Source organism: Felis catus, chromosome B1 (genome assembly GCF_018350175.1).
Source record: "Felis catus isolate Fca126 chromosome B1, F.catus_Fca126_mat1.0, whole genome shotgun sequence".
Taxonomy (NCBI): domain Eukaryota; kingdom Metazoa; phylum Chordata; class Mammalia; order Carnivora; family Felidae; genus Felis; species Felis catus.
Genome location: NC_058371.1, coordinates 60,629,954 through 60,655,543, shown reverse-complemented (window position 1 = coordinate 60,655,543; position 25,590 = coordinate 60,629,954). Strand labels below are relative to the sequence as shown.

Genomic DNA, 25,590 nt, shown 5'->3' with positions numbered 1-25,590 from the left:
TAACTCAGAAGTCAGAATTATCAGAAAAGGATTTTAAACCAGCTATCATATCAAATGCTTCAATGTGCAATTAGACTCATTTTGAAATAAATATAAAACAGAAAGTCTCAGGAAAGAAATTGAAGATAGAAGAAGCAATTTTAGAACTAAAAATACGGTAATCAAATAAAAATCTCGACGGATATGTTCAATAGCAAAATGAAGAAGGCAGGGAAAAAATCTGTAAATTTTAAGAAGAACAATAGAAATTAACCAACTCGGCGCTTGTTTTGGCAGTACATATACTAAAATTTGAATGATACAGACAAGATTAGCATGACCCCTGCACAAGGATGACACACCAACTCATGAAGCATTCCATATTTTTATGTAGAGACAAACATGGTTGGACCGAAGAACAAAAGGACCACAGTGGTGTGAGCTGACAGGGTGGAAACGGCTTTGGATGAACCACCTAAGGAATGTTTCCAAAGAGTAAAAAGGATGAAGATGTAGGAGATGAAGAGTATAAAGAAGGAACCAACACAGATAAACCCACTGTTAACAGTGACCATGAACTGCAATCTGTGGGTATCTGTACAGACCAGTCTGAGGAGCCAAGGAAGGTCACAGTAAAAGCTGTCCAATACATTTGGACCACAGAAGGGTAAAATAACAATAAATGCTAGTTGGAACAGTGAGTGACTGACACCAAGAGCCCAGGCAGCAGCCAGAAACAAAATGCACATTCGTGGGCTCATGATGGTCAAGTAGTGGAGAGGCTTACAAATGGCAACATATCTGTCAAAGGCCATAGTGACGAGAAGCACCATCTCCACACCACCAATGACGTGGATGAAGATTTGGACAATGCAGCCTCCAAAGGAGATGGCTTTGCGCTTTCTGAAAAGGTCATAAATCATCTTGGGTGAAGCATCTTGGCAGAGCAGGCTCCTACGTCAATGAAAAAGAGACGAGCCAGTAAGAAGTACTTAGGTGAATGTAAGTGAGGATCAATGGTCGCATAAAACACAATGAGGATGTTTCCGGTCATGCTTGCCATATAGAGCACAGAGGAGAACACCAGGAGGAGAAGCTGGATCTCCCATGAATGAGTGAGTCCCAGAAATATAAACTCAGATGCAATCATCCATTGATCCAGCCAACTGGGCTGCCACTGAAATGATAAGAACTAAGAAAATGAGGAGAAGATGTGATTATAGAGATGATAATATGTCATAGAATTACCAATATTTCAATATTCTTATTATGAATGAAAGATATATAGTTATCTACATCTTCACACATATAAAAAAAGAAACAAAAATCACTACACTATGATCACATGTGTGAGTTAAGACATAATTTAAACCTATCCCCAATACTCTGCAATGTTCTGTTCGTGAATTAACATATTAGCCATGAACGTGGACACATGAGTATCTATGACATTCATCACCTCTGAGGGGTACCTGAGTGGCTCAGTCGGTTGAGCATTTGACTTTGGCTCCAGTCATGATCTCAGTTCGTGAGTTTGAGCCCCACAAGGGGCTCTGTGCTGACAGCTCAGAGCCTGGAGCCGCTCCCAGTTCTGTGTCTCCCTCTCTGCCCCTCCTCCACTCACACTCTGTTCCCTCTCTCTCTCTCTCTCTGTTTCTCAGAAATAAATTTTTAAAAATTAAAAAAAAATAAAAAAAGAAACGAACCAACCCAAATAACAAAGAAAATAGATTTTAAAAAAAGAATAAACAGGCCTTAGTGGCCCAGGAGACTATCTCAAGAGATCTAATATTTGTATCGTGGGTGTCACAGAAGGAGAAGAAAAGAATAAGGATAAAAATTTCCTAAATTCACCAACAGACATAAACCTATATTTGAGAGCTTATTAACTTGATTTGAGAGCTTATTTAACTCACACAGGATAATTCCAATGAAATCCACCTCAAGATTTATCACAATTAAACTGAAAACAAATGACACACACAAAATTCTTGAAAGCAGTGAGGAAGAAATAGTACCTTTCTGAGAGGGGAAAATAAAATTCAAATGGCAGCAGATATTTCACCAGAAACCATGTCAACCAGAAAAAGACGACATAACATTTCTCAAGTGATGTAATAAAATAATTATAATTCCAGAATTCTATCTTTACTAGATAAAGATAACCTTTAAGAATGAATAGGAAACCAAGACATTCTCAGATAAATGAAAAGTAAGGAAATCTGTCACTAGTATATAACCCTAAGTAAATGACTTGGCACAGAATACACCCGGTGAAAACACAAAACGAAACACAACAAAACAAACTTGGAAAACCAGGAAAGGACAAAGACATAGGAAAAAACAAAAACAAAAACAAAAACAAATAAGTTAAGAAAATAACTGAACTAAAAAGAAACAAGCAAGTTGACCTAGTATGCTATGGTGGTGACTATTAACAATGGGATCTCCATAGGAACCTTGATTTGCAGCATTTTACAATTTATTTCTGAGGTGTATATATACCCCTACAAATGCCAATTTTAAACTGCCAATATGGAGGATTAGCAAACACAGAGTTGGAAAGGGGTGAATGCAAATGACTCTCGAGCTAGTGTCAGCCAGCTCCCACACTGGGTAGACGCTAAAGGTAATACTAAAAATAATGTTTTAGCAATTGTAGTATAAGTGGAATTGCAACAAAGTTGCTTTATAATGTAGATATTTTTGATGAGTTTTTCAAAAAATAATTTGTATTATTTCATAGTTTCTTCAAACAAAAGTCCACATGACAAACAGTGGGTCCCTTTGTTTAAGCAAATGCACTCATCATCCATGTAAACTATGTTTGGCATTATGGGTCCTTGATATGCCCCACAGAAGGATCATGACATTGGCGAATAAGTGACAAGCATGTCTCAAGTTAGATATTAGGTCTTACTTTTTCCATGAGATAATAAATTCAACCAAAGGCCCTCTTCCCCTTGGTAAAATGAGCCACAGTTGGGGAGCTATCTATTCTATCAAAATTAGTTATAATTTTAGTCACTGCGAATAATCAGAATAAACCTTGGTATTAGTATCTTTCTCAATATGGCAGAGAAAAATTAAATTGACTGAAGTATTTCCCATTAACACCAAGATTATCATATAAACTGAGATTTAATGACTGTGTATGGATCATAAGGTATAATAATCACAGTGCTAAGTGTTATTACTGACTACAGAATTTAACTGGGCCAATTCTCAGCTTGTGAGAGCAGCTGGACATTATTTCCAGTTGAGAAAATAAAGGTACCATTATAGAAATTTACAGAACTACTAGATTTAAAATCACAGTAAAAAAAATTGTCAGTTTACCAAAGAGAATTGCATAACTTCTCTTTCTCTTTCTCCCTCTTTCGCCACATACATAAACACACAAACAAAAACACACGCTATCACTAAAGGATAGATGTAGGCAGTGATCCCTATATCATAGAAATTGTTTATATATATATTTTAAAACATGATAGTTTCTGAATGTATTGGTTGCATTCAGAAATGACTACCTAGGCTTTTAGAAACAAATAAAGATTTCAGAATAAATAGTCTTCTATGAGAATTTTTAGAGTAATATCCTCTGTGAAAGTTAATAATCTGGAATCGTGTCCTATTCATGTGATTTATAGTACAGCTCTTTTTCCCAAAAATATTATGATTATTTTTCAGAACATGTGCCAGAAAAGTGCCTTTCAACGTTTATGGAATACTTATAAAATTATTCATTCTAATATATTGCTAACACACTTCTTGTTTCTTAAATATCTTATCAAACTTTATGTTTAAATTTATTTATGTTTTACTTCAAAAATAACACATGGCTTTTTTGCCTTTCATTGTCAGTTTTACATATTTAGTGTAACCTTGCTTTATGCAAAATGTTTTAAACATTAGATTTATAATACTTTCAATTTTAATATGATCTATTTAAAATCAGTAAACCTATTCTATTCAGGCTCAGTAAGAACAATATGTTTCCTTTATTTTTCTAATATATTACTTAATATAAGTTCATTTAATATAAGCAGTTTAAATTCTACAATATTAAACTATTAAAATTTTGTTATTCTACTTTATGCATTATTGAAGAAGAGTATTTTCTTATTTAGAGAGGGACTCGGATTTTATTCCTAGAAGTGACTTCACAGTTAATTGACCTCTGTATCATCAAGGATGAGTTTAGTTTATTGTACTACTATTCTGTTCTCTGAGCATGATCCTCTCTTCCAGTGTTTTCCATTGCTCATGGCTCAGCCTCCTGTCTCCTTTCATCTAAGAAGCAAATAGCTGTAATAAGCATGTGCATAATGCCACATTCCCTATCTGCAAAATCAAGGTGTTGGAAGAGAGCAGGAGTCAGCAAAATATGACAGAAATGAGCAGTCAAAATAGGGACCATATAGCTTACAAAACTTTCAAGAAAAAAAAAATTACCAACCCATGTTAAACCACTCAATGTTGGGTGCTTTGTTACATAGCAAAAGGTTTGTAATACATATAACAGGAAGAAAATATGAGTTGTTGCTTTCTTGTAAGTGAAGAAAAAAATTGTCTATGATTAAAATTTCAGATAATGTAAGGGAAGTAAATGGTAATTGATAACAAAAAAATAAAAGTATTTCTCATGGATGGACAGATGGTAAAATAAGAAAACACATTTTCAAATGATATCACTAATAAAGAGTTAATATACAACTCCAGTATATAAAGAGATTCTAAAAGTAAGACAAGCAAGATATTAATAGGTTCTAAAAGAAAAAAAAGTGAGTTATAAGTAATAAGTAAAAAATTATCCTTAAACATAAAAATAATTATCAACCTTGCATATAATGAAAGAAATAAGGATTAAAACTTCACTGAGATACCATTTCTCACCTATCAGATTATTTGTTTGTCTACATATCTTTCTGATGGTCTGGCCAACAGTCCTAGGTAAGTTTTCAGCCAATAACTGCTGTCAACACCCAGCTTTATGATGATTACAGTCCTCAACATCTTGCTTTCTAGCTTACACCTCCAATACTGTGAGAAGAAGCAAGGCATCTCCACTGTTCATTGTCAAAATTTCTGGCCCATAGAATTAAAAAGCATAATGATGATTGTTTTATATAATTAAATTTGAGTAACTTGTCAAGAAGTCACAGTAGTTGGATATTATGTTTCAGAAAATATATTAAAAAGCCTGTCTTTAAGTAAAATCTTTTCAAAAATAGATTTATATAGGAATCTATAAGTGTTCTGAATTAGCCTCACAATAGCGTCTTCACAATTAATTATTTTCTACTGGAGCATAAGTTATGCAATACTGTAAGTGAGACATCTCTAGAATATGATGCTATAAAGTTAATAACAAAATATTTGAAAATGAAGTTTGAAGAAATTTTACAGGTTATTATGCTTTGAGATTTCTTATTTTATTTAAATTACACTTTAATAAGGAATAGTTATAAACATGAAAACTTTTTCCTTTCTAAAGAAAATATTCTCACTCTCTCATAGAAGTAATTTTTAGACGAAAGCAATATTATTCCATATATTTCATATTAAGATTTCTTAAGGGAATAGTCACCTTGGTAACCACTCTGTAAAAAAAATGAATATAAACAACATGAGATATGGCTTTTACCTTTCTTCTTAAGGATAAGCCAAGACAAATACTTTAGAATTTTAAGATACTAAGGAGGTAGCTAGAACTTTTTGATTTTGAGGATATTGGCAAAAAAATAACCAATAGAAAAAAATAAGCTTTGAATGGATTAGAAGTGAATTTCCCTGAGTCCCATGTTTCTCACCATCAGAAGGTTAGCTTGGGCTGTTTTGTATGATGGGAGTCAAAGACTTTGCAAGATCATCAAGTTGACAAGTCCCAATATGCATGTGAAGAAGCCTAACCTAACTATATAGAGATAGATGCCATGTGTAGGACCAACAAGGTGTCAGATACTTTGGTAAATCTTTCTTGGTCCTTCTAGACCAGTGTGACTACAAGGTGAATGCTGTCAAGTGATTTATTCCAGTCAACCTGATAGGGAAGGGAAAAGCACCTAGATAAATCCCATCCTAATTCTGGACTAACAAAACCATGACTGCATAAGTTTGAATAATTTATTACATCCACCTGGGTAACCAAAACAAAAGCTGAATAACATTTCCACCTGTTTCCTGATTATAGAAAATTATGGACCCAAACTTTTTTTTTCTTTTTAAAGAATTTCGATCGATTGTAGACCAAGTATGTTGTATAATCATTAGTACAATTCCTTTAAAAACTATCACTTTTCTGTGAATCTGATTCAAGTGGATTTCATGTGCTCAAAGCCACCTCTGTATTCTTTGGAAGACAAAACTTTGTTTACAAAATTATATCAATCTTCAGGGGAACAACATGGGAAATACTAAGTCCTGTTGTCAGATTTAAAGGGCTGTTAGACACTAACTCAAATTCAGTACAGCTCTTTAAAAAAGTCTTACCATATCCATGGATTTGATCTTACCCTTAGACCTTGTTTAATATTTTATTTGGGGAGATTTTTACTGACTAGAGTCTGAAGATAAGAAGCAGATTCACTTATCATATTTGGTACTGCTCTAGTATCTCTAAATTCTGCTTGCTAACTAAATATTTCATTCTTCAGTTCTATTTTTCTTTCTGTATCTTATCATAGACATTAAAACAAATGAATTGACACTTTCAGATATTTTTCCTATAAATCATCTTTCCAGGATGACAGATTTTATTAGACAATTTTCTGTCTTCCCAGTTTACTGTTGATAACAGTTTTTCCAATTGTTTTGCAACTACAAACACAGGTCACCATTCTTCCTACTTGCTACAACAATTTATTGCCTTTTCAGTGTCTTTGAACTGTTAGCTTACCTTTTTTTAAACTTATTAACAGTTTCTTTACCACTTTCTGTGCCTCGTTCAACTTTCTCATCACAAAATCAATGCCAGCCATTTTATGTTAAAGTCACCACTGAGTCCTCTTGAAATACTACATGTATGGACAAGTCAGAGTTTGGAGGCTAATAATGAAATAAGTCGATTATATTTAGTCACAAAGTGAGACCACCTATCTTTCTGGATATTGCCTTACATTTTCTTTTGGTCAATTCTAACCAATTCATGGTGAAGAGATTCTGAAAAAAAAATAGTCAAAACCTCAATAAAATTGAAACCACTGCTTAATACATACTTGGATGTTTCCATGTTTAATATATAGATCTATTATTCATTTGGAATACATTCTCAGATATTGGATAAATTTTATATATTTCAATGTATTATCTATTTGAAAGTAATTTTTGCTTCCAATTTCAGATGTAATTTACATTATATAGTATATTACCATCATTTTGGTGTTTTTTAATTTTTTTTTCAGTCAATACCACACTGTTTTAATTATAGGGTGTTATAGTATGTTTTAATATCTGATTGGGCTAGTTCCTATTTACAAACACACACAGGTGCTCTTTTTTTTTTTTAATTTAAAATTTAGTTAGTTAACATACAATGCAATATTGGCTTCAGGAGTAGAAAGTCAGTAACTCATTATTTACATACAACACCTAGTGCTCATTACAAAGCGCCCTCCTTAATACCCATCACCCATCTAACCTATCTCCCACAAACCTCCCTCCTTCAACCCTCACTTTTTTTCTCTACTAGTAAGAGTCTTTTGTGGTTTCTTTCCTTCTCTTTTTTTCTGCCTTTCCATATGTTCATCTATTTTGTTTCTTAAATTCTACACTTGAGTGAAATCATACGGTATTTGTCTTTCTCTGATCGACTTAATTTCACTTAGCATAATCCATTCTAATCCTCTTTGATTCCAGATTTTGAATCCAGGTTACTTGTCTTTCTTATTGATGACCTATTAGCCCTCTTGTGACAGAGGTCTTAACTACCAGATACACTACTTCATTTTGACCATGAAAAGCTAAGCTTGAGATAAAGTGACAAAAGAGAATTTGGTCTCTGTCTCAATCTCTGACAAGGTGTTCATGAGCAAAATGGAAGAAAAAGAAGTAGAAATAAGATTTAATGTATGATTCAGCTTAATCTCCCTTGTCAATAATAGAGGAAGCAGTAATCAGATGTAAAGAACTTATCTGACTCTGACATTCCCAGTCAAATAATAACTATTAACTTAGTCTAAAATCTTGAGTGGCCGTTTATCTCCATTGAACATAGAAGATAAGTTTGACATATAAATGGCTAGCATGTAATTAAAAGTAGATACTGCTTGTGCAACATCATTTAGTGAACATAAATTGGACTACTTCAATTTATGGTGACTTTGAAAGCATATTAATATAATAAATACCACATTGAACTACATACAGTTCACATATGAGGTATAAAAACTGTATGTAATATATTACCACCTAGAAATATATTTTCCTGGACTCTGAATATTTCTTTCTTCTGAGCCCACTTAATCAATGCCTTAGTGTAGGAATACTCCAGTATGTCTCCTCTTAGATGTCTCTATTGGAATTTCATTCCTTGCTAAAGGTGTGGATATCTAATATTGATAATTTAAAAAAACAAAAACAAAAACAAATAAACAAACAAAAAACAAATAAGAAAGAATATGGAAAACAAACCCATTTAACACCAAGACAAATTCCAGGTTTTCCCAAATCTCCTATAGTTTGTATTCTTGCTTCCTCTTCTAGTACACATGGACCTTATATTACCTAATAATTAAGCTATATATGTGTGTGAATAGCAAATTAGTTTCCTTTGTTCTTATTTTACTTCCTAATATTGTAGAATTTTCCCAGGATGAATTGGTACCATTTTAATTTAAGAATTGTTTTCAGAACTTCTCCTATCATGGCATAAGTGCCATGTCCTAAGATCAGGTTTTGTGAAACCACCATGAAACTTATAATTAAACCTAATATTAGCAAGACTTTTTTTTTTCATCTAAGGGTAGAAGAGTTGTTTTCTGCCCTTAATTATTAAAACCATTTAAAGTGCCTGAAACATTCCAGAATGCCCATCATTAATACTTGTATTTTTCCCATCTCAATATAACTAATTTCCAGATTTTGTAAGATTGCCTCATTTCTTAGTTATCTTCTCCTCTGCCTTTATTCAATCTATCTTCTTGAATCTTTGTTTGGATCAATAAAATCCAATGTTAAGTGGAAAACTGCCTTATGCTTATTTTCCAACCTAACATTTGTAATGTTTCTCTTGGATACTTATACTCTAGAATGGATTGAAGCAATTTTCTAAGCTTGTAATTTATTATTTATGAGTAATTTAAGGACCATGCGAAATAGTTAGAAATAGGTTGTTTTAATTTCCTCCATTATCTCTCCCTCTTTTTTTCAGTCTCCATGTAATCTGAGTTGTTTTTCATAGAACTGTGAAAAAATATGTTATAAAAATCACTGCCTAAAAGTTAGACCCTCTCAAGAATCTACCCTTGGCTCAAATGCATGGGAAGAGTGTTCAGTCATGGATTCAACAAGCCTCCTCCCCCCCAATAGAGAATATAGCATTGACCATTGATTTCATATTATGGATATTTCTCTATGTGGAGTATGTTGATTTAGTCTGATTGAATCCAGTGATGTTGCTTATGTGTAAAAACATGCTATCAAGCAAGACTATTTTTTTAAGGTAATTGTATCCCTTGATAGCCTTAACAGGACACAGAGCCATGCTATCTAGAAAGTAGTGCATTATTAAACATTTGCAGCAATAAAAAAAAATCCATGAAAAATCAGTTGGGCTTGACTCATGAAGACCATTTTCAGGTGACTGGCTTTGGTATCCTGAGTTTAATTCTGATCTCATGGAGCTTGGATGTTACTTATGACTTGGGCCAATTTTGGAATTCTTGATTAAGGTAGCCCAAAAACATATGCCACAACAATTATGTTAACATTCAATGTGTTTTGATTATAACAGATTGTAGAAAACCAAAATGTCCTCAAGCATATTGATAGAAACATTTCTACATGTGACTCAGAATCCATTTATGTGCATGTGTGCATGCATGTACTTAAGTTAAACCGTCAAACTGTGGTGTAATCATTTATTAGAATTCTAAAGTATGGGGCAAAGAGATAAATATTCTTGGATTTCGCTGATAGACACGTTGGTAAATGAAAGTTAAGTCTAGCCTAACATATTGCACACGTGCACAATCAGGTTTCTGAAAAGATAAAGGTTAAAATGATTGCAATACTAAAATGGACATGCTTTTAGAGAGGTTAGTTCTAAGTAAACTAGATGTTTTAGTTCCAAGTAAACATTAAAGCAACTGATAAAATTTTCTATGAACACATTTTTATCAAAGTAATAGCTATTTCATTAGATCAGGTGAATAGGTATTGCAAATTTGTTATACATTTAAATAAACATTTTAACTTTAATTGAATCTTAGATTCAGTCTTTTTAAAAAAGTTCATTTCAGAATGTCATTTAAATTTACACACCTAAATTTTGAGTATAAGGCATTTTTAGAGAGCAATGGTCATATAAATTCTAAAGGCTTAAAAGATAATTACAAATCTAAAGATTTTAATTGCAATTACAAATCTAGAGTTACTCCTAACTGTGGGACCCAAGGAATTTAACAAAAATCCCCTACCCCTGGACAAGTAGAGCAAGACTAACTCCATTTTGTGCTACACCCACTGTCTCATGTGTAACCCCCACATGACCTACTTATTGCTTAAGACACTCCCCCACCCTAGTCAAGCCTCTGAGCACACCCTTACTGGAAACCGGCTCATTTAGGAATGCAGAACCCCTAACCACCAAAGAATGTAAACCCCGCCTTTTGCTCTCCAAACTTGCACGCCAATTCTGATCAGAGTGATAGGCTAGTTCAAACAGTTACTAAAGGGTAAATTGTAATTCAATTGGCCACCTGCGTGTGGCCTGACATGACTATGCAACTTTCTGTGTGTTACAATCTCATTGGCCACTGGCCCCTATAAAACTGCTATGCCTCTTAACCTAGGGGTCCAAGTCCCTGCTCTGCTGTGTCAGGTATACTTGGGCCCAAGCTCCAGCTTGCAAATAAACCCTCGTGCGTTTGCATCAGTATTGGCTCCTTGGTGGTCTCTCGGATTCGAAATCGGGGGCATTACACTAACATGTCTCTTACTTCATTAGTTTCTCTTCAGAGAGTATGAATTAACGATAAGCAAAATAATATTAGAGACAATTAATATATGGTTTTCTTAAACAATTATCACTACACTTGGCCTTTGATTTCATATTTAAAATACCCCACAGACACTACTGCTTATCTTACCCTATTTTGTACCCATGATGCTATTTTTACCTAATAGTTGTCATATTAATGGCATAATAATGTGAAATCGCATCATAATGATGCCATGAATTGAGAGCAGTTGGAGGTAATTGACAATGAAAGTTTTGCAGGGTAAAGACTTTGTCTTTGGACATGTTAAATTTGCGATATATATTTTTTAGTTTTTAGAATGTTTATTTTTGAGAGAGAGAGAGACAGAGCGCAACTGTGGGAGGGGCAGAGAGAGAGGGAGACAACAGAATGTGAAGCAGACTCCAGGCTCAGAGCTGTAGGCACAGAGCTCAAGCTCGATGCAGGGCTCAAACTCACGAACCATGAGATCGTGACCTGAGCTGAGATCAGAAGCTTAACCGACTGAGCCACCCAGGTGCCCCTAAATTTGTGATATTTAGTTGAATATAGTCAACCAATTTCCACTAAAAATATTGATGAGATAAACCCTGCTTCTTCTCATCACTCATCTCTTTGTTTAAAAAACTCCTCTCAGTGAGTTGTTCTGTCATTTTCTATACTCTTACCTTTCTCTATTTCTATCATAGAAATTAGCACTATCTGAAATTTATTTATTTACTTCTCAAAACATAGAACAATATTTGGAACACAGTAAGCGTTCAATAAATATTTGTTACATGGATGAATAAATGTAGATATTACTGAATTAATATCATTAATTTGAGTGCAAGCTTTTTCCTCAAATCTACTTTATTCACAAGTTACAGTCCACTCTTTATGCAAGAATGTGGCTATTGCCTCTAAAGTGGACTGTTGGTTGTTTGGCATTTGGTGTGTGTGTGTGTGTGTGTGTGTGTGTGTGTGTGTCACAGAGCAGAGAAAATGAGCCATTTGTAATACACAGTTTTAGTTATGTTTCCACTTTTTTGGCAGGTTTAATCAAGTTTCTATATTTTAATAGCAATATTACATAGTAAACAAGCACACTCAATGAAAAACCATATTTTCCACAGTAAATTGGTAATCATGATAGATATATATGTGTATATGTGTATATATATATATATATATTTATGTATCTGTGTATACGTATATATATTTATATACATATATATACAACTATATATGTATATATATACATAGTCTTACCAAAGAGATGCTTGCAAATTTTAGTTTTGCTTTCTTAAACAAAATATAACCATAAAAATTTGCTAACTCTATTTACTCCTTAACGAGAAAGAACAAACTATTAATGGCATGTTGAGTTATAGGGAAGTTTTGGTGAAGTTCAGGCTTATAAATGAAAGTTTAATTTGTACTGTCATTTCCTCCATAAACATATCTACATGTAAATAAACAAATATTTTGCCCTTTTTGAAAAAATTATTGTCCAACTCAGAAGTTACATAATTGTCTAATCCACACAAGAAAAGAAACCTATCATGATTTGAAGACCATGCGTAGATAAGAGGTGCCTGGGTGGCTCAGTCAGTTAAATGTCTGACTTGGGGTCAAGTCATGATCTCATGGTTCATGAATTTGAGCCCTGTGTGGGGCTCTGTGCTGACAGCTCAGAGCCTGGAGCCTGCTTTGGATTCTGTCTCCCTCTCTCTCTCTCTGCCACTCCCCGCTCATCTTCTGTCTCTGTCTCTCAAAAATAAATAAATGTTGAAAAAAAATGGGTAGTTAATATTAACACAACATATAGTAAAAAATTACAAAAAACAGGATTTCTTCAAAACTAAGAATTTCTTCAGGGATTAGATATTTAACTACAGAAATATGTATTTTTATTTCTCCTGGGTAAAAAAAAAGGCATACAAGAAAGATTGCTAGTTAATACAATAAATATGTTTAGCTATATTAGAAATTATAAGATTGATTTCCAAATAATAATAACTTTTGCATTTTTTCACCAATAATTCTTGAGGGTCACACTTGCTCTGCATCTTTACCAGCATGTAATGGTATATCACTGTGATTTTAATTATATTTTCCTGAATGACTAATGATGTTGAGGACAGTTTTACACCCTTACTTGCTGTCTCTATATGTTTTTTTAATAAAGTATTATTCAAATCTTTGTTCATTTTTATTGCATTATTTGTCATCTTATTATTGAGGTGTGTCACAATAAAGTATTGAATATTTCATGTACTTTATTAAATATAATACTGAAAGTGAAAAAACAGAATTGTCATATGGATAAAAAATGGTTTTATCAGTTGTTTATGCTCATAATCAGTGGGAGTTGCTACTCACTGATACTGCCCAGCATCTTGAGAGTATGATCTGCATATCATTAGCCTTGGAAAATATCAAAATTCAAAATTCAAAATTCAAAATATGATGTCTACTAAATATGTGTTTATTTCACACCATTGTAAAATTAAAGCATTGTTGAGTCAGACCACCATAAGTCGAGGACTATCTATACTCAACATTATCTATTTATTCTGTTGGTTAATGAGAACAGAATATTGACTTTTCAACTATACTTCTTTCAGTTCCATCATTTTGTGTTTCATGTATTTTAAAGCTCTGCTGTTAGGTGCATACACTTGAAAATTGTCATGTCTTCTCAATGAACTCACCACTTTATCATTAATAATGTCTGTGCCTATCCCTGGCAGTATTTCTTATTCTGAAGTGTACTTTATTAGACAATTTATCCATGTCAGCTTTATTTTGATTAGTGTTTGCATAGTGCATCTTATGCATATATTTACTTTTAAAATGTGCTTATATCTTGATATCCAGAATGCTTCATGCAGATAGCATAGAGTTAGATCCTGATTTTGAATTGAATCAGACAATTTCTGTATTTTAGACCATTTATACCTGGGGATTTTCAGACATTTATGTTTAATCTAATTATTGATATGGTTATATTTATATTTGTCATCATGCTAGTTGTTTCTATTTTATCTTTTTTTTTAATTTTGCTCTTATACTCTGTCTCCTTTTATTGCAATTGAGCCTATTCTTCATTACTCCTCTTTTCCAGGTTTTTGATACGGTATCATACTTTACATCCTTTTATTTGTGAATCCTTTGACTGATTTTTATCTATGCACTTAATTGTACTGCTTTTGTGCTTCCTACTTTCCTTACTTTTGCTTACGTTGTTTCCTTTCCATTCAAAGAGTCCTTTTTAACATTTCTTATAGTTCTGGTTTAGTGGTCATGAATTCCTTTAGCTTTTGTTTTTCTAAGAAACTCGTTTTCTCTCCTCCTATTCTAAATGATAGCCTTTCTGCATAGAATATTCTTGGTTGCAGATTTTTTTTCTTTCAGCACTTTGAATGTATTATGCCACTCACTTCTGGCCTGCCAAGTTTCTGCTGAAGAATTCACAGATAGCCTTATGGGCTTTCCCTTGTGTGTAGCTGTCTTCTTTTGATGCTTTTAAAATTCTCTCTTTGTCACTACTTTTTAATTACTATATGTAGATGTGGACTTCCTTGGGTTGATTTTGTTGGGGAATCTCTGTGCTTGATGAATCTGGATATCTGTTTCCTTCCCCAAATTCATGAAGTTTTTACTTATTACTTCTTCAAGTAAAATTTCTGCCCCCTTTTCTCTCTTCTTCTGGAATCCCTATAATGCAAATGTTGTCATGCTTGATGGAGTCATCGAGTTTTCTGAGTCTATTCTCATTTTGCATATTTTTTTCTCTCAACTTCTCAACTTGATTACTTTCCATTACTCTGTCCTGAACGTTGCTAATTCATTCCTCTGTTTCCTCTAGCCAGCTATTTATGCTATTTCATATATTTTTAATTTTACTCATTGTGTTCTTTTCTGATTGTTTCTTTTTTATGTTTTCTATCTCTTTGTTAAGGGTCTTACTGAGGTCCTCCACTCTTCTTATGTCCATTGAGTATCTTTCTGATGATTACTTAAATTCTCTATCACGCATATTACTTATATCCATTTCACTTAGGTGTCTTTCTGTGTTTTTTTTCTGTTCTTTCATTTAAGCAGATTCCTCTGTCTCCTCATTTTGTCTGTTTCTGTACATTAGGAAAGTCAGCTATGGGGAATCTGGGTGGCTCAGTTGGTTGAGTATCCAACTGTTTTGGTTGTTGTTGTTGTTGTTAATTTTTTTAATCTTTATATTTGAGAGAGAGAGAGAGAGAGAGACAGAGAGAGAGAGAGAGAGTGGGGAAGGGGCAAAGGGGGAGGGGCAAAGAGAGAGGGAGACAGAGAATCTGTGGCAGGCTCCAGGCTCTGAGCTGTCAGCACAGAGCCCGACGCGGGGCTTGAACTTACAAACTACGAGATCATGACCTGAGCTGAAGTCGGACACTTAACTGACTGAGCCACCCAGGCACTCTGAGCGTCCAATTCTTGATTTTAGCTAAGGCCATGATCCCAAGGTTGTGGGATCAAGCCCTGCATTGGGCTCTGTGCTGAGTGTGGAGCCTGCTTAATATTCTCTCTCTCTCTCTCTCTCTCTCTCTCTCTCTCTCCCCCTTCCAGTCTCTCTCTCTCTCTCAAATTATCAAAAGGAAGGAAGGAAGGAAGGAAGGAAGGAAGGAAGGAAGGAAAAGAAAAAAGAAAGAAGAAAGAAAGAAAGAAAGAAAGAAAGAAAGAAAGAAAGAAAGAAAAGAAAGAAAGAAAGAAAGAAAGAAAGAAAAGTTCAGCTACATCTGTTCTTGAAAGTAATGGGCTCATAAAGAAGTTCCTGTACTGCCCTGCAGTGTAGTATCTCCTGTTCACCTGAACCTCACCCTTCAGGGGTGTCTTCTATGTGTGTTGTGTGTGCATTGCTGTTGAGAGTCCTGGCCACTCTTCCCATAAGTCATCTGCAGAGGCTCTCTTTGCCATTTGTGGGCAGTGTTTTATCCTCAGCTAGGGTGTGTGCACAGTCTGCTTACAAAATATTACCTGTCCATGCCTCTGCTAGAACCAGGGCTGCATGGATGGGGTGTGCAATTTTAACAAGGTGTACCTCAGGATTCTACAGGACCCATGACCACTGCTGCTAGGACCAAGGTCCCACAAAAATGCATGAGTTGGAAAGATCTGTGCTGGTATTCTGGGGGGAGAGGAACAGATGCACCTGGACTGAGGCAAATGTTATTGGGAAAGGGTAGATCTGCCAAAGTGCAATGAGGCACACTTGGTGTAAGCAAGTTAGGTAGTGAATGTGGGCAACACCCTGGATCCTGCAGGTGGCTGTGTGTTTATGCTGACAGACAGGGAGGGAGATAGCATCTGCCAGCTCCTTTGTTCCTAGGGAGGTCCCTTCAATAATTGTGTCCCTGGGACATGCTCTGTGGTGCATAAATAAATCTCCCTCCCATGTTCACCTGCATTTTCCAAACTGTTGCTATACATCCTTGAGCTATTTATCATGCTGTTATTTTAAGGATGGGGACTTAGCTTCATCTTGCTCTCTGGGCTATCCCAGAGCTGAACCCTCTGTTTTTTTTTTTTTAAGTTCCAGGCTTTAAGTCTTGCTGGTTGTAAGCACTCACAAAATTCGGTCCCTCTAGTTTTCAAAGCCAAATGTTATGGGGACTCATCTTCTGCATGTGGACTCCCTGGTGTGATAGTCTGTCTCTTGCCCTTATCTTCACTTGCAGCTCCCTCCCTCTCCACCCTACAGAATACCATAGCTTTACTCCCCACTATGTCTCCATCCTTCCTACCCTCTTCAACGTGACCTCTTCTCTATATTTAGTTGTGGAATTTGTTCTGCCAGGCTTGAGTCATTTTTTGGGATTATTTACATTGATGTGAGTATTATCTAGTTGTGTCCATATGAAGAGGTGAGCTTAGGGTCCTCTTACTCTGCCATCTTGGCCACCCTCCACTCTACTGTAATTTGTATTTTTGTTTTTCTATGTGCAATGTGTCTTTTTTCTATGGTGCCCTTCAAAATTTTCTCTACTTTTGATTTTCAGCAGTTTGAATATAATGTGTTTAGAGCTGTGTTGTTGTTGCATTTACCATTTTTGTAGTACTTTTGAGTTTTGAGAGTTTGATGTCTTTCATCATTTTTTAAAAAAATTCTTGGCCATTATCTATTCAATTTTTTTTTTCTCTGTCACCTTTACTCTCTTCCTCTGAATCTCCAATTGCATATATATTAGATCATTGGCTATTGTCCCACAGTTCTTCCATGTGTTTTAAACTTTTGTTTGCTTTGTTTTCTTATGTTTTTTAGTCTTGATAAATTGTATTAAAATCTCCAAATCCATTTATTTTTTAGCTGTCTTAAGTCTATTTATGATCTCATAAAAAGAATGATTTATTTCTGATACTTTATTAAATTTTAGTATTTCATTTGACATTTTAGCATAATTTATCATTTCCATCTCTCCTGAAACTATTTATTCATGTTGTTTATATTAACCTATTAATCACCATTATTTTAAAGTCCTTTTCTAATAATCTCTGCACCTGGGTCATTTCTGTTTCTTATTATGTTTATTATTTTGGTTCTCAACATTTTTTAACCCCGATTTTTTGTGTGTATTTAATTTTTTATTAAATCTTCAATATCACTTGTAGTAGAGACTTAAGTAAATTATATATGCCTGAAAATGGGCACACTTCTTTCATTTAGTCACTGTGGTGGTTTTATCAGTCTGGTCTGAAGTTTAGCTGAAATTATGTTATTCTGTACCTGTGCTTGACATTTTGCTAACGATATTGGGTGTCATTGCCTTGAGTTTGGAATGGAGGCTGGGATGTTGGGGTATATTTATCAGTATGCATGTTTTATAGTTAGTTTTCATTTATGTCTATATGTCTTTACCATAAAATGAGTCTCTCTGGATGCTCTTGCCCTTCTGGAAAAAAAAAAGGCATTCCTTATCATTTGAATGATTACTAAATTTGTCATGGGTCACAGATATGGTTGTTTTACTAATCTAGCCACAGTCTTAAGGGGGATTTGAATGTCTGGACCTTTGGGGATAGGGCTTATTCATTGTCTCTGCCCTACTTACTATGGTAGCCAAATATTGCCTTTTTTCCCTTTTATCTTTTTATTGTTCAGGAGAAAGTTTCTCACATCTCCCACAATAGTGACAGATTTTTAATGGTATTGGTTTAAGATACTGTGTCTGAGACTATGCCCTTTACCCCTCTCCCCATCCTTTGGGCAGAGTTCTTTTTATTCCCCTATCCCCTTCTACACTCTGGCAGCTAGAATCAATCTTTTCCTTTGAGAGTGAGAGGGCTTGCTGTCAGTTCCCCAATGCTTTATGGCTTTTGCTTTGTGTGAAGGATGAGTTCAGATGTCTTTCAACCAGCAGCTTCTAATCTTCTGTACACCAGCATCATAAAGGAAAGCTCTCTCTAGTGTCTTACACTGCCTCTAATCTTTTTTCTGAGCACCTTAAGGAGTTTCATGGAAAATAACCTATGGGTGAGGGTGAACTATCCTTGTGTTTGGAGTTCTACTGAGTTTGAAATTTTCATCTTTATTAATATTTCCCTGAATGTGAACACATGATGTTCTGATCAGACACCCGTTTCTTATTATCTTATAATAAACAAGTGAACCAGTCCTTCTTCATGTAATTATTACCCTTGGTGTGATGAAATAAAAGTCAAATGGGTAATTTCCCTCCTCATGACTATCCAAACACTCCATATGTGAAAGGTGGAGAATGACAGACTGTCTCTACATGCAATAAGAGACAGAAGTCCCTTTTTCCTCCACAAAAGGGAGAATTTTTTTTAAAAAAAGTTTTTGCTTCTTCAGGATGAAATGGAATCTTGGATTCTTACTCTTACCTATGGAATGTAAATACATTTTGTTCATGAGCCAGATAAGCTCCAGATATCTCCAGCTTTCATAATGGAAAAATATCTCGGAGCTCTTTATACTACATACTATTTGAAAGGTAAATACCTAGGGAGCAAGCACTTCAGTCTTTCTGGCACCTTGTGGCTTAACCTAGTGACCCAGTCCAGGTTGTAAACATTTGTCTTTCTGAGATATATGAGATATTTTATTATCCTTTTGGATGAGGACAAAAAACTAGAAAAATGGCTACTGGCTTAATTTTAATGGTATATGAAGAGTAAAATACTCTCAGGGAAAATAAAAGCAATATTTCCTTTCTTTACATCATCTACATTTCTCTGTCTCAGAAGAGTAGGGCTATTTACAGAACCACTGAGAACAACCATGAAAGTTTTATTTCTGAATAGGTTCCCACAAGTTCCACACTGTCACACTAGCCCATTTGGCTTTTAGCATATTTTTAAATGTTTAGCTAATTTTTTCTTACTTACTTGTGGGGTAGTTGGTGCCTATTATTCTGTGTTCTGCCACACATGTACCAGACTACATGTTTCATATCTCCTTGGAGATGTCTATCTTTCTTTTGAACTTTGGTTACTTGGTTGCTTTGCAAACCCAGATCTCTGATGGTTTCAATTAAAGTTCTAATTTTGTAATAAGATTCTTCTCATTGTTAGGTTGAGTGCTGTATTCTCCTCCTCCTCTTCCTCCTCCTCCTTCCTCTTTTAGTTTCCATCCTCAGTAGAAGCAGAATATATATCTAGTATTTATTCTTTGGTGTTTGGTTTCGTGGCTCAACATTATGTTTATAAAATGTATACACGTGTTTCATAGAAGTCCATTTTATTGCTAGTAGTGTTAGTATTAATATTCTATAATTTATTTATGTTTTCTACAGTTGATGGATGTTTGAATAGTATCCAGTTTGGTGCTATTTTAAATAAAGCTGCTATGAATATTTTTATGCACATGTTTTCTGTGGAAATACACTCACAATTTTTGCAATGGTTTTGCCTTGACATAATTAGATATATGTTTACCTTTAATGGGTAATGCAAATAGTTTTACAAAGTGATCATAGAAATCTGCATACTTAATGCAATCCTTTCCAACATTAATGTTGTTGGGTTTTTAAGAGTTAAGGTTAATTATTAACATTAACTATTAGTAATAATTGTGAATGGTCTCATTTTGAGTTTAGATTGTGGAATCTAACACTGGAATATAATTTTGTTCCAGTTTTTAAATTCTCAAACAGTTATTCTTTTTTTTTGGCTACTTTCTACTACCCTTTGATATAGTTAGTTGAGAGAGGTGAAGTAAGTGAATCTGACTTCTTGTAATGCTTATATTTTTAAAGATGAGGAAGAGTTTAGAATAACAAGTGAACATAGAAAATAAAATTTTCAGACTGACTCTGAATTTTAAACTGTTTCTTCATTTCTAGGAATACAATATAGAAATTATATTGGTATTTATAACACAATTCCAGTTCAAGTCATCCAATAATATTTCCCAAATGGGATATGAATTTTTACTTAGAGGAAGCTATTCAGAATATGTATATGTACTCTGTATAGAGTTGAAATAAAGTTGTTTTAAAGTCAATATGTCAAGGTTGTACCAACTTGCTTTAGAAAGCAGGTATAAATTGATTAGCTTTCCCTTTTTAATGATTTGTCATGGAACTAAACTATTGGTTTGAGCTCGTGTGTGGCAGTTACCTTCTTATCAGTGCAAGCATAATATTCTAATATTTGAATTTAATCACATGCAATAATTTTTCTGATTTCATATCCAATACTAAAGCACAGAGAAAGAAAAACACATAAATAAATATTTTTCTATAGTTAAAGGGTTGGTCAAATATACACCCAACATACTATATGTAATAAAAGAACAAAATCAGTTAATCTATCAAAAGGAAAGCAGCCTCCGAGTTAAGGTATGTTTGGATTCTTTCTCCATATTAGTAACAGCGAGCTGTCCTTGATGTCAAGGATTCATCATACAAATGATAAATGTCTGATATTCAGTGAATTTGACATTTAGAAAAGAAATAATAGAGGTCTTGGGGCATTGTTCTGCCTTCTAGGATTGAAATAACATGCACAAAACCTATTCCTCCTCTGACTAACCATAGCTTGTTATTAACTGATAGTGCATGATGAGACATTGGTTATAGTGTGAGAAGTCAAATGAAGTACATGACAGGAAATCCAAGAACAATAAGTCATCTTAATATATATCTCTTTTCAAACTTTACACTGTATTCTAACATCATATATATATGTATGTATATATATATATATATATATATATATATATATATATATATATAAAGAACAACTTTTTTTTCCAAAGTAATAGAGTGCTTAATCATTAGATAGTGATAGGTCCCATGTAAATAATAAATCTAATCTAAGGTTACATCATAGGTCCTTGAGTATGGGGATATCACACTGTTCAAGGAATGGCAAATGCATATCTATCTATATCTATATCATCTATATCTATATAAATCTACATCTATATCATCTATATCCATCTATATCTCGTCATAGCTTCCCAATATGTTAATGTGGCCTTGTTATACTACTGCAGTTAATACAAAATTCACTTTCCATTTTAAGATTTACTAAGGCTGTAAAATTAAAAAAAAATGTATTTAAAAGTCACATAGGGAAATGTGTGGTCTATTGAGAGAGATAGGATAAGTGATGAGCTTTAAAATAATTAGTAAAACATGGGGCACCTGGTTGGTTACACACCCAACTCTTGATTTTGGCTCAGGTCATGATCTCACAGTTTCTTAGTTCAAGTCCTGCATTGGGCCCTGTGCTGGCAATGTGGAACCTGCTTAGGATTCTCCCTTTCACCCTCTCTCTCTGCCCTTCCCCTGTTCTCTCTGTGTCTCTTGCTTTCTCACTGTTTCAAAATTGAATACATAAGCTTTAAAAATAAAATAAAATGATTAGGAAAACAACAAAATAGAAAAAATACAGTAGAAAATTTACTTTTGGGTAATAAAAAGGCACTCAAGGTCAATGTTTGCAACATCAATTATTAAGAAATATTTTAAATTACTGCTTAATAATGATTTATGATCAGGACAATATGTGGTAATGTACATATTTTAATTTTTATTGACTAGTGTATGTGTAAAACTGTGGTAATACAGGGAACAAAAAGAAAATCTATACTTCTCATAAAAGTGTCAGAGTCATATTTTATTTATTAAAGCATAAAATGGAAAAGAAGTAACTAGATTTGCAGTAACAATGAACTGAAGAGGGTACCTTCAGTAACTGTCAGTGAATGAAAGATTTTTTGTGCTTCAGCATTAAACAATTACTCTGTGCAAGGAAGAGTTCTAGGTGATGGGGAAACAGTGCACAAGACAGATAGATCTCTGCTTCCTTGGAGTTTATATTCTTAAGCAGGGATGACAGATAATCAACAGGCAAACAAGAAAATACCATATGATCAGGGCAGACATGAGTTTTACTAATCCATTAGAGGAACGATGGAATATAGATATTGGACTGGGTATCAGAAATACTTTTGAAATAAAATTGGCAGGATTTTTTACATATATATACATATATATGTTACATATATATGTTATATATATACATATATATATAACATATATATGTATATATACATATATATACATATATACATACATATATATAACTTAGGGTCATAAAATATGATATGTGCATATTTTATGGACACAAATATAGAGACATAATTGAGAGCTTAAATTCTTTTGCTTTCAGTTATATCATTTGTATCGTCCCCCAAGCTCTGTAGACAGAGAAAACATGTGATACAACTTCCAGGGTATTTCTCTGCATTTCTCTAAGTGTTTAGATGCTACCTTTACTTCATTGTCCAAGCAAATATCTTCATTATTACATTAGAAAAGTTTGTACTTTGTGACCATAATAAAGAGGGTTGAAGGCTTCTGTTTAGTACATGAAGTAAAAAGGAAAATAGGAGATAGAGCATTCTTAAGATTCACTGCATGGGGGTGCCTGGGTGGCTCAGTGGGTTAAGTGGCCGATTGCGGCTCAGGTCATGATATCTCGGTCCGTGAGTTCCAGCCCCTCGTCGGGCTCTGTGCTGACAGCTCAGAGCCTGGAGTCTGTTTCAGATTCTGTGTCTCCCTCTCTCTCTGACTCTACCCCGTTCATGCTCCGTCTCTCTCTGTCTCAAGAATAAATAAACGTTAAAAAAAAAGATTCACTGCATGATCAAATTCATAAAATTAGCCACATCACTAATTTTTTGCTGATATTCCAGTCATGCATGAAACTTTAGTTTTCAAAACCCAGCTAGGGGAACTTATGATCCTCTGAACCATGGACAGTGTGGCAACCCATCTTTCTTCTCTTTTATATCTTGCTATCTACCTCTGCTTCCTTCTTGCCTCTTTCACTCTTGCTCATTATGTTTATCTTCTTCTTTGTATGTGTGTGAGTGTGAGTATACATGTATCTCTCCCTTTATGTCTCCTCTCTCCATTTCTATCTTTCTCATCTCCTCTCTATATTCCTTAACATCATTAAGGTCATGATTTTGGTCATCGAATATTCATTTATTTCTTCATTTCTCATCCTGCTTCCTCCCAACTTCCATCTTTCATGCACTGATCCTCTGTCTATGTCATCCATGTATATGTGTGTGTGCAATTGTCCCCTTTTTTAAAAAGATGATCATATCCTTAACTGAATTAATAAAGAAATGGACATCTGACTCAGTCATTGTGCAATAATTAAATACCCCAACGTATATAGTTTCTAATGTTTGTGCATGCATATGCTTATTCGGCCAAAGTTTTTTTCTTGATCTGAACTTTTGTGTGAATGTTTATTTTTCATAGTGATTTCTACAACATCACTTGCTAACTAATAATAATTGGAAAGTGAGCTACCTATGTGAAATATGCACTTTGACATTCCTAGAATGTGAAGTCTCATTCCACTTCCAGTTCCACAATCCACTCATGTGATTATATAAAACAACTATGTAATTCTTTTCATCTGAATGTAGTATACCTGTCTCTATGACCCATTCTGATGTGCTGTGCTCTTCCTTTTCTATGAAGGATTATATTCTATGTTTGTTGAACCATGCTGAATTTGCCTGAGGAATTTCATCAAGGATGTTTATATAGGGAGATAATTGCCTTTAATTTCTTAGTAGGAACAAGCAGGGCATCAAAGATTCTGACCTGGAAGAGTCCACTGAGAGGTTCTGGGCAGGGAACAGGTCCACGCTGCCTCTGGTGGGGAGACATGGTGCTAAGGAGACTGACAAGAGTTTTCAGGAAGCAAAGATAAACTTCAGAATCAAATAAAATCCAAATTAGCATCACTTCCGTAGGCAGAGGAGAAAATTAAGGAGTTCATCAGAATAGTGAACCTGGCCTATCTACCTAGTAAAGCAAAGACTCTAGCAAGCAAGCCTAGAGAGGTGCTAGAGGTAGAATGCAAAATCCGAATGCTCATTTACTGATGTTCAGGATCCTCCAATCCCCTAACCCATAAGTAGGAGGGGATCGGTAAGGACAATGAACTTGTTTGGATGGAAGTGCCATTTGCAAGGGAATAAACAGATGATAAAAGTTTCCTTTATGGAACCAGCAATTATGACAAAGAATGTCTCACATCACATCCCTGTGAGTTGCAGAGGGGTCATAAAAGATCCTCCTAACAGAATATTGAAGGTAGCTATCAAAATCCAAGTGAAATTTTACTGTAGCTGAAATAGAACAAGTAAATAAAAGTTGTCATCAGTCATCAGTTCAAATTCCAGGCAATTTTGACCATCAAATATCTAGCATCAGTGAAGGTAGTGAATACACTCTTACTCATGTGGCACAGACATTTAGTACCATATATTTGAAATCTTTATTTTGGGGAGCACCTGGGTGGCTCAGTTGGTTAAGCGTCTGACTTTGGCTCAGAGCATGATCTCACGGTTTGTGAGTTCAAGCCCCGTGTAAGGTTCTGTGCTGACAGCTCAGAGCCTGGAGCCTGCTTCGGATTCTGTCTCCCTCTCTCTCTGCCCCTCCCCCACTAGCACTCTGTCTATCTCTCTCTCAAAAATAAATAAATAAATAAATAAATAAATAAATAAATAAATAAATAAATTGAAATCTTTATTTGGAATTAGGAGGAAAATAAATTCTATCCGAGTGTACCTCACAGCAATGACCACCAGGGAAATTCTGTATTCTTACCTAAACGTTTAAACTTCAGGAAATAGTAGATAATTTGTTTGGAAATGACTGACTGCTAACTGAAATACAAAGTGTATGTAAAATGTAATTATAAAAATCATTTAAGTGAAATATACCCAGATGTTGTTGAAAAATCTGTCTGGCTTAACCATTACGTAAGTTTTGTCAGCAGTTCCTATGATTAAACGTTAATGATAGAACTTTACCTCATTTTCTTTTACATTATTTTTCATGGTATCTTTTTTGTCCTTCATGCTGAAGAAAAAAAGAACAATTATGAATAGTATTAGGGAGTGATTATTGTT

The 25,590-nt window shown here is 34.4% G+C and overlaps 1 protein-coding gene and 1 non-coding gene across 2 annotated transcripts; one reads left to right on the top strand and one right to left on the bottom strand.

The window, feature by feature from the left end:
* The first annotated feature begins 260 nt into the window (after window positions 1–260).
* LOC111560266 lies at window positions 261–367 on the top strand. Its single transcript, XR_002742024.1, has one exon. It is a non-coding gene; the product is annotated as a U6 spliceosomal RNA (small nuclear RNA).
* LOC101080450 (olfactory receptor 4F3/4F16/4F29-like) lies at window positions 366–24,340 on the bottom strand. Its single transcript, XM_023253390.1, is given in 3 exon segments — window positions 366–917; window positions 920–1,171; window positions 24,275–24,340. Coding segments are annotated over 3 exon segments (870 nt in total).
* Between the last annotated feature and the right edge of the window lie 1,250 nt (window positions 24,341–25,590).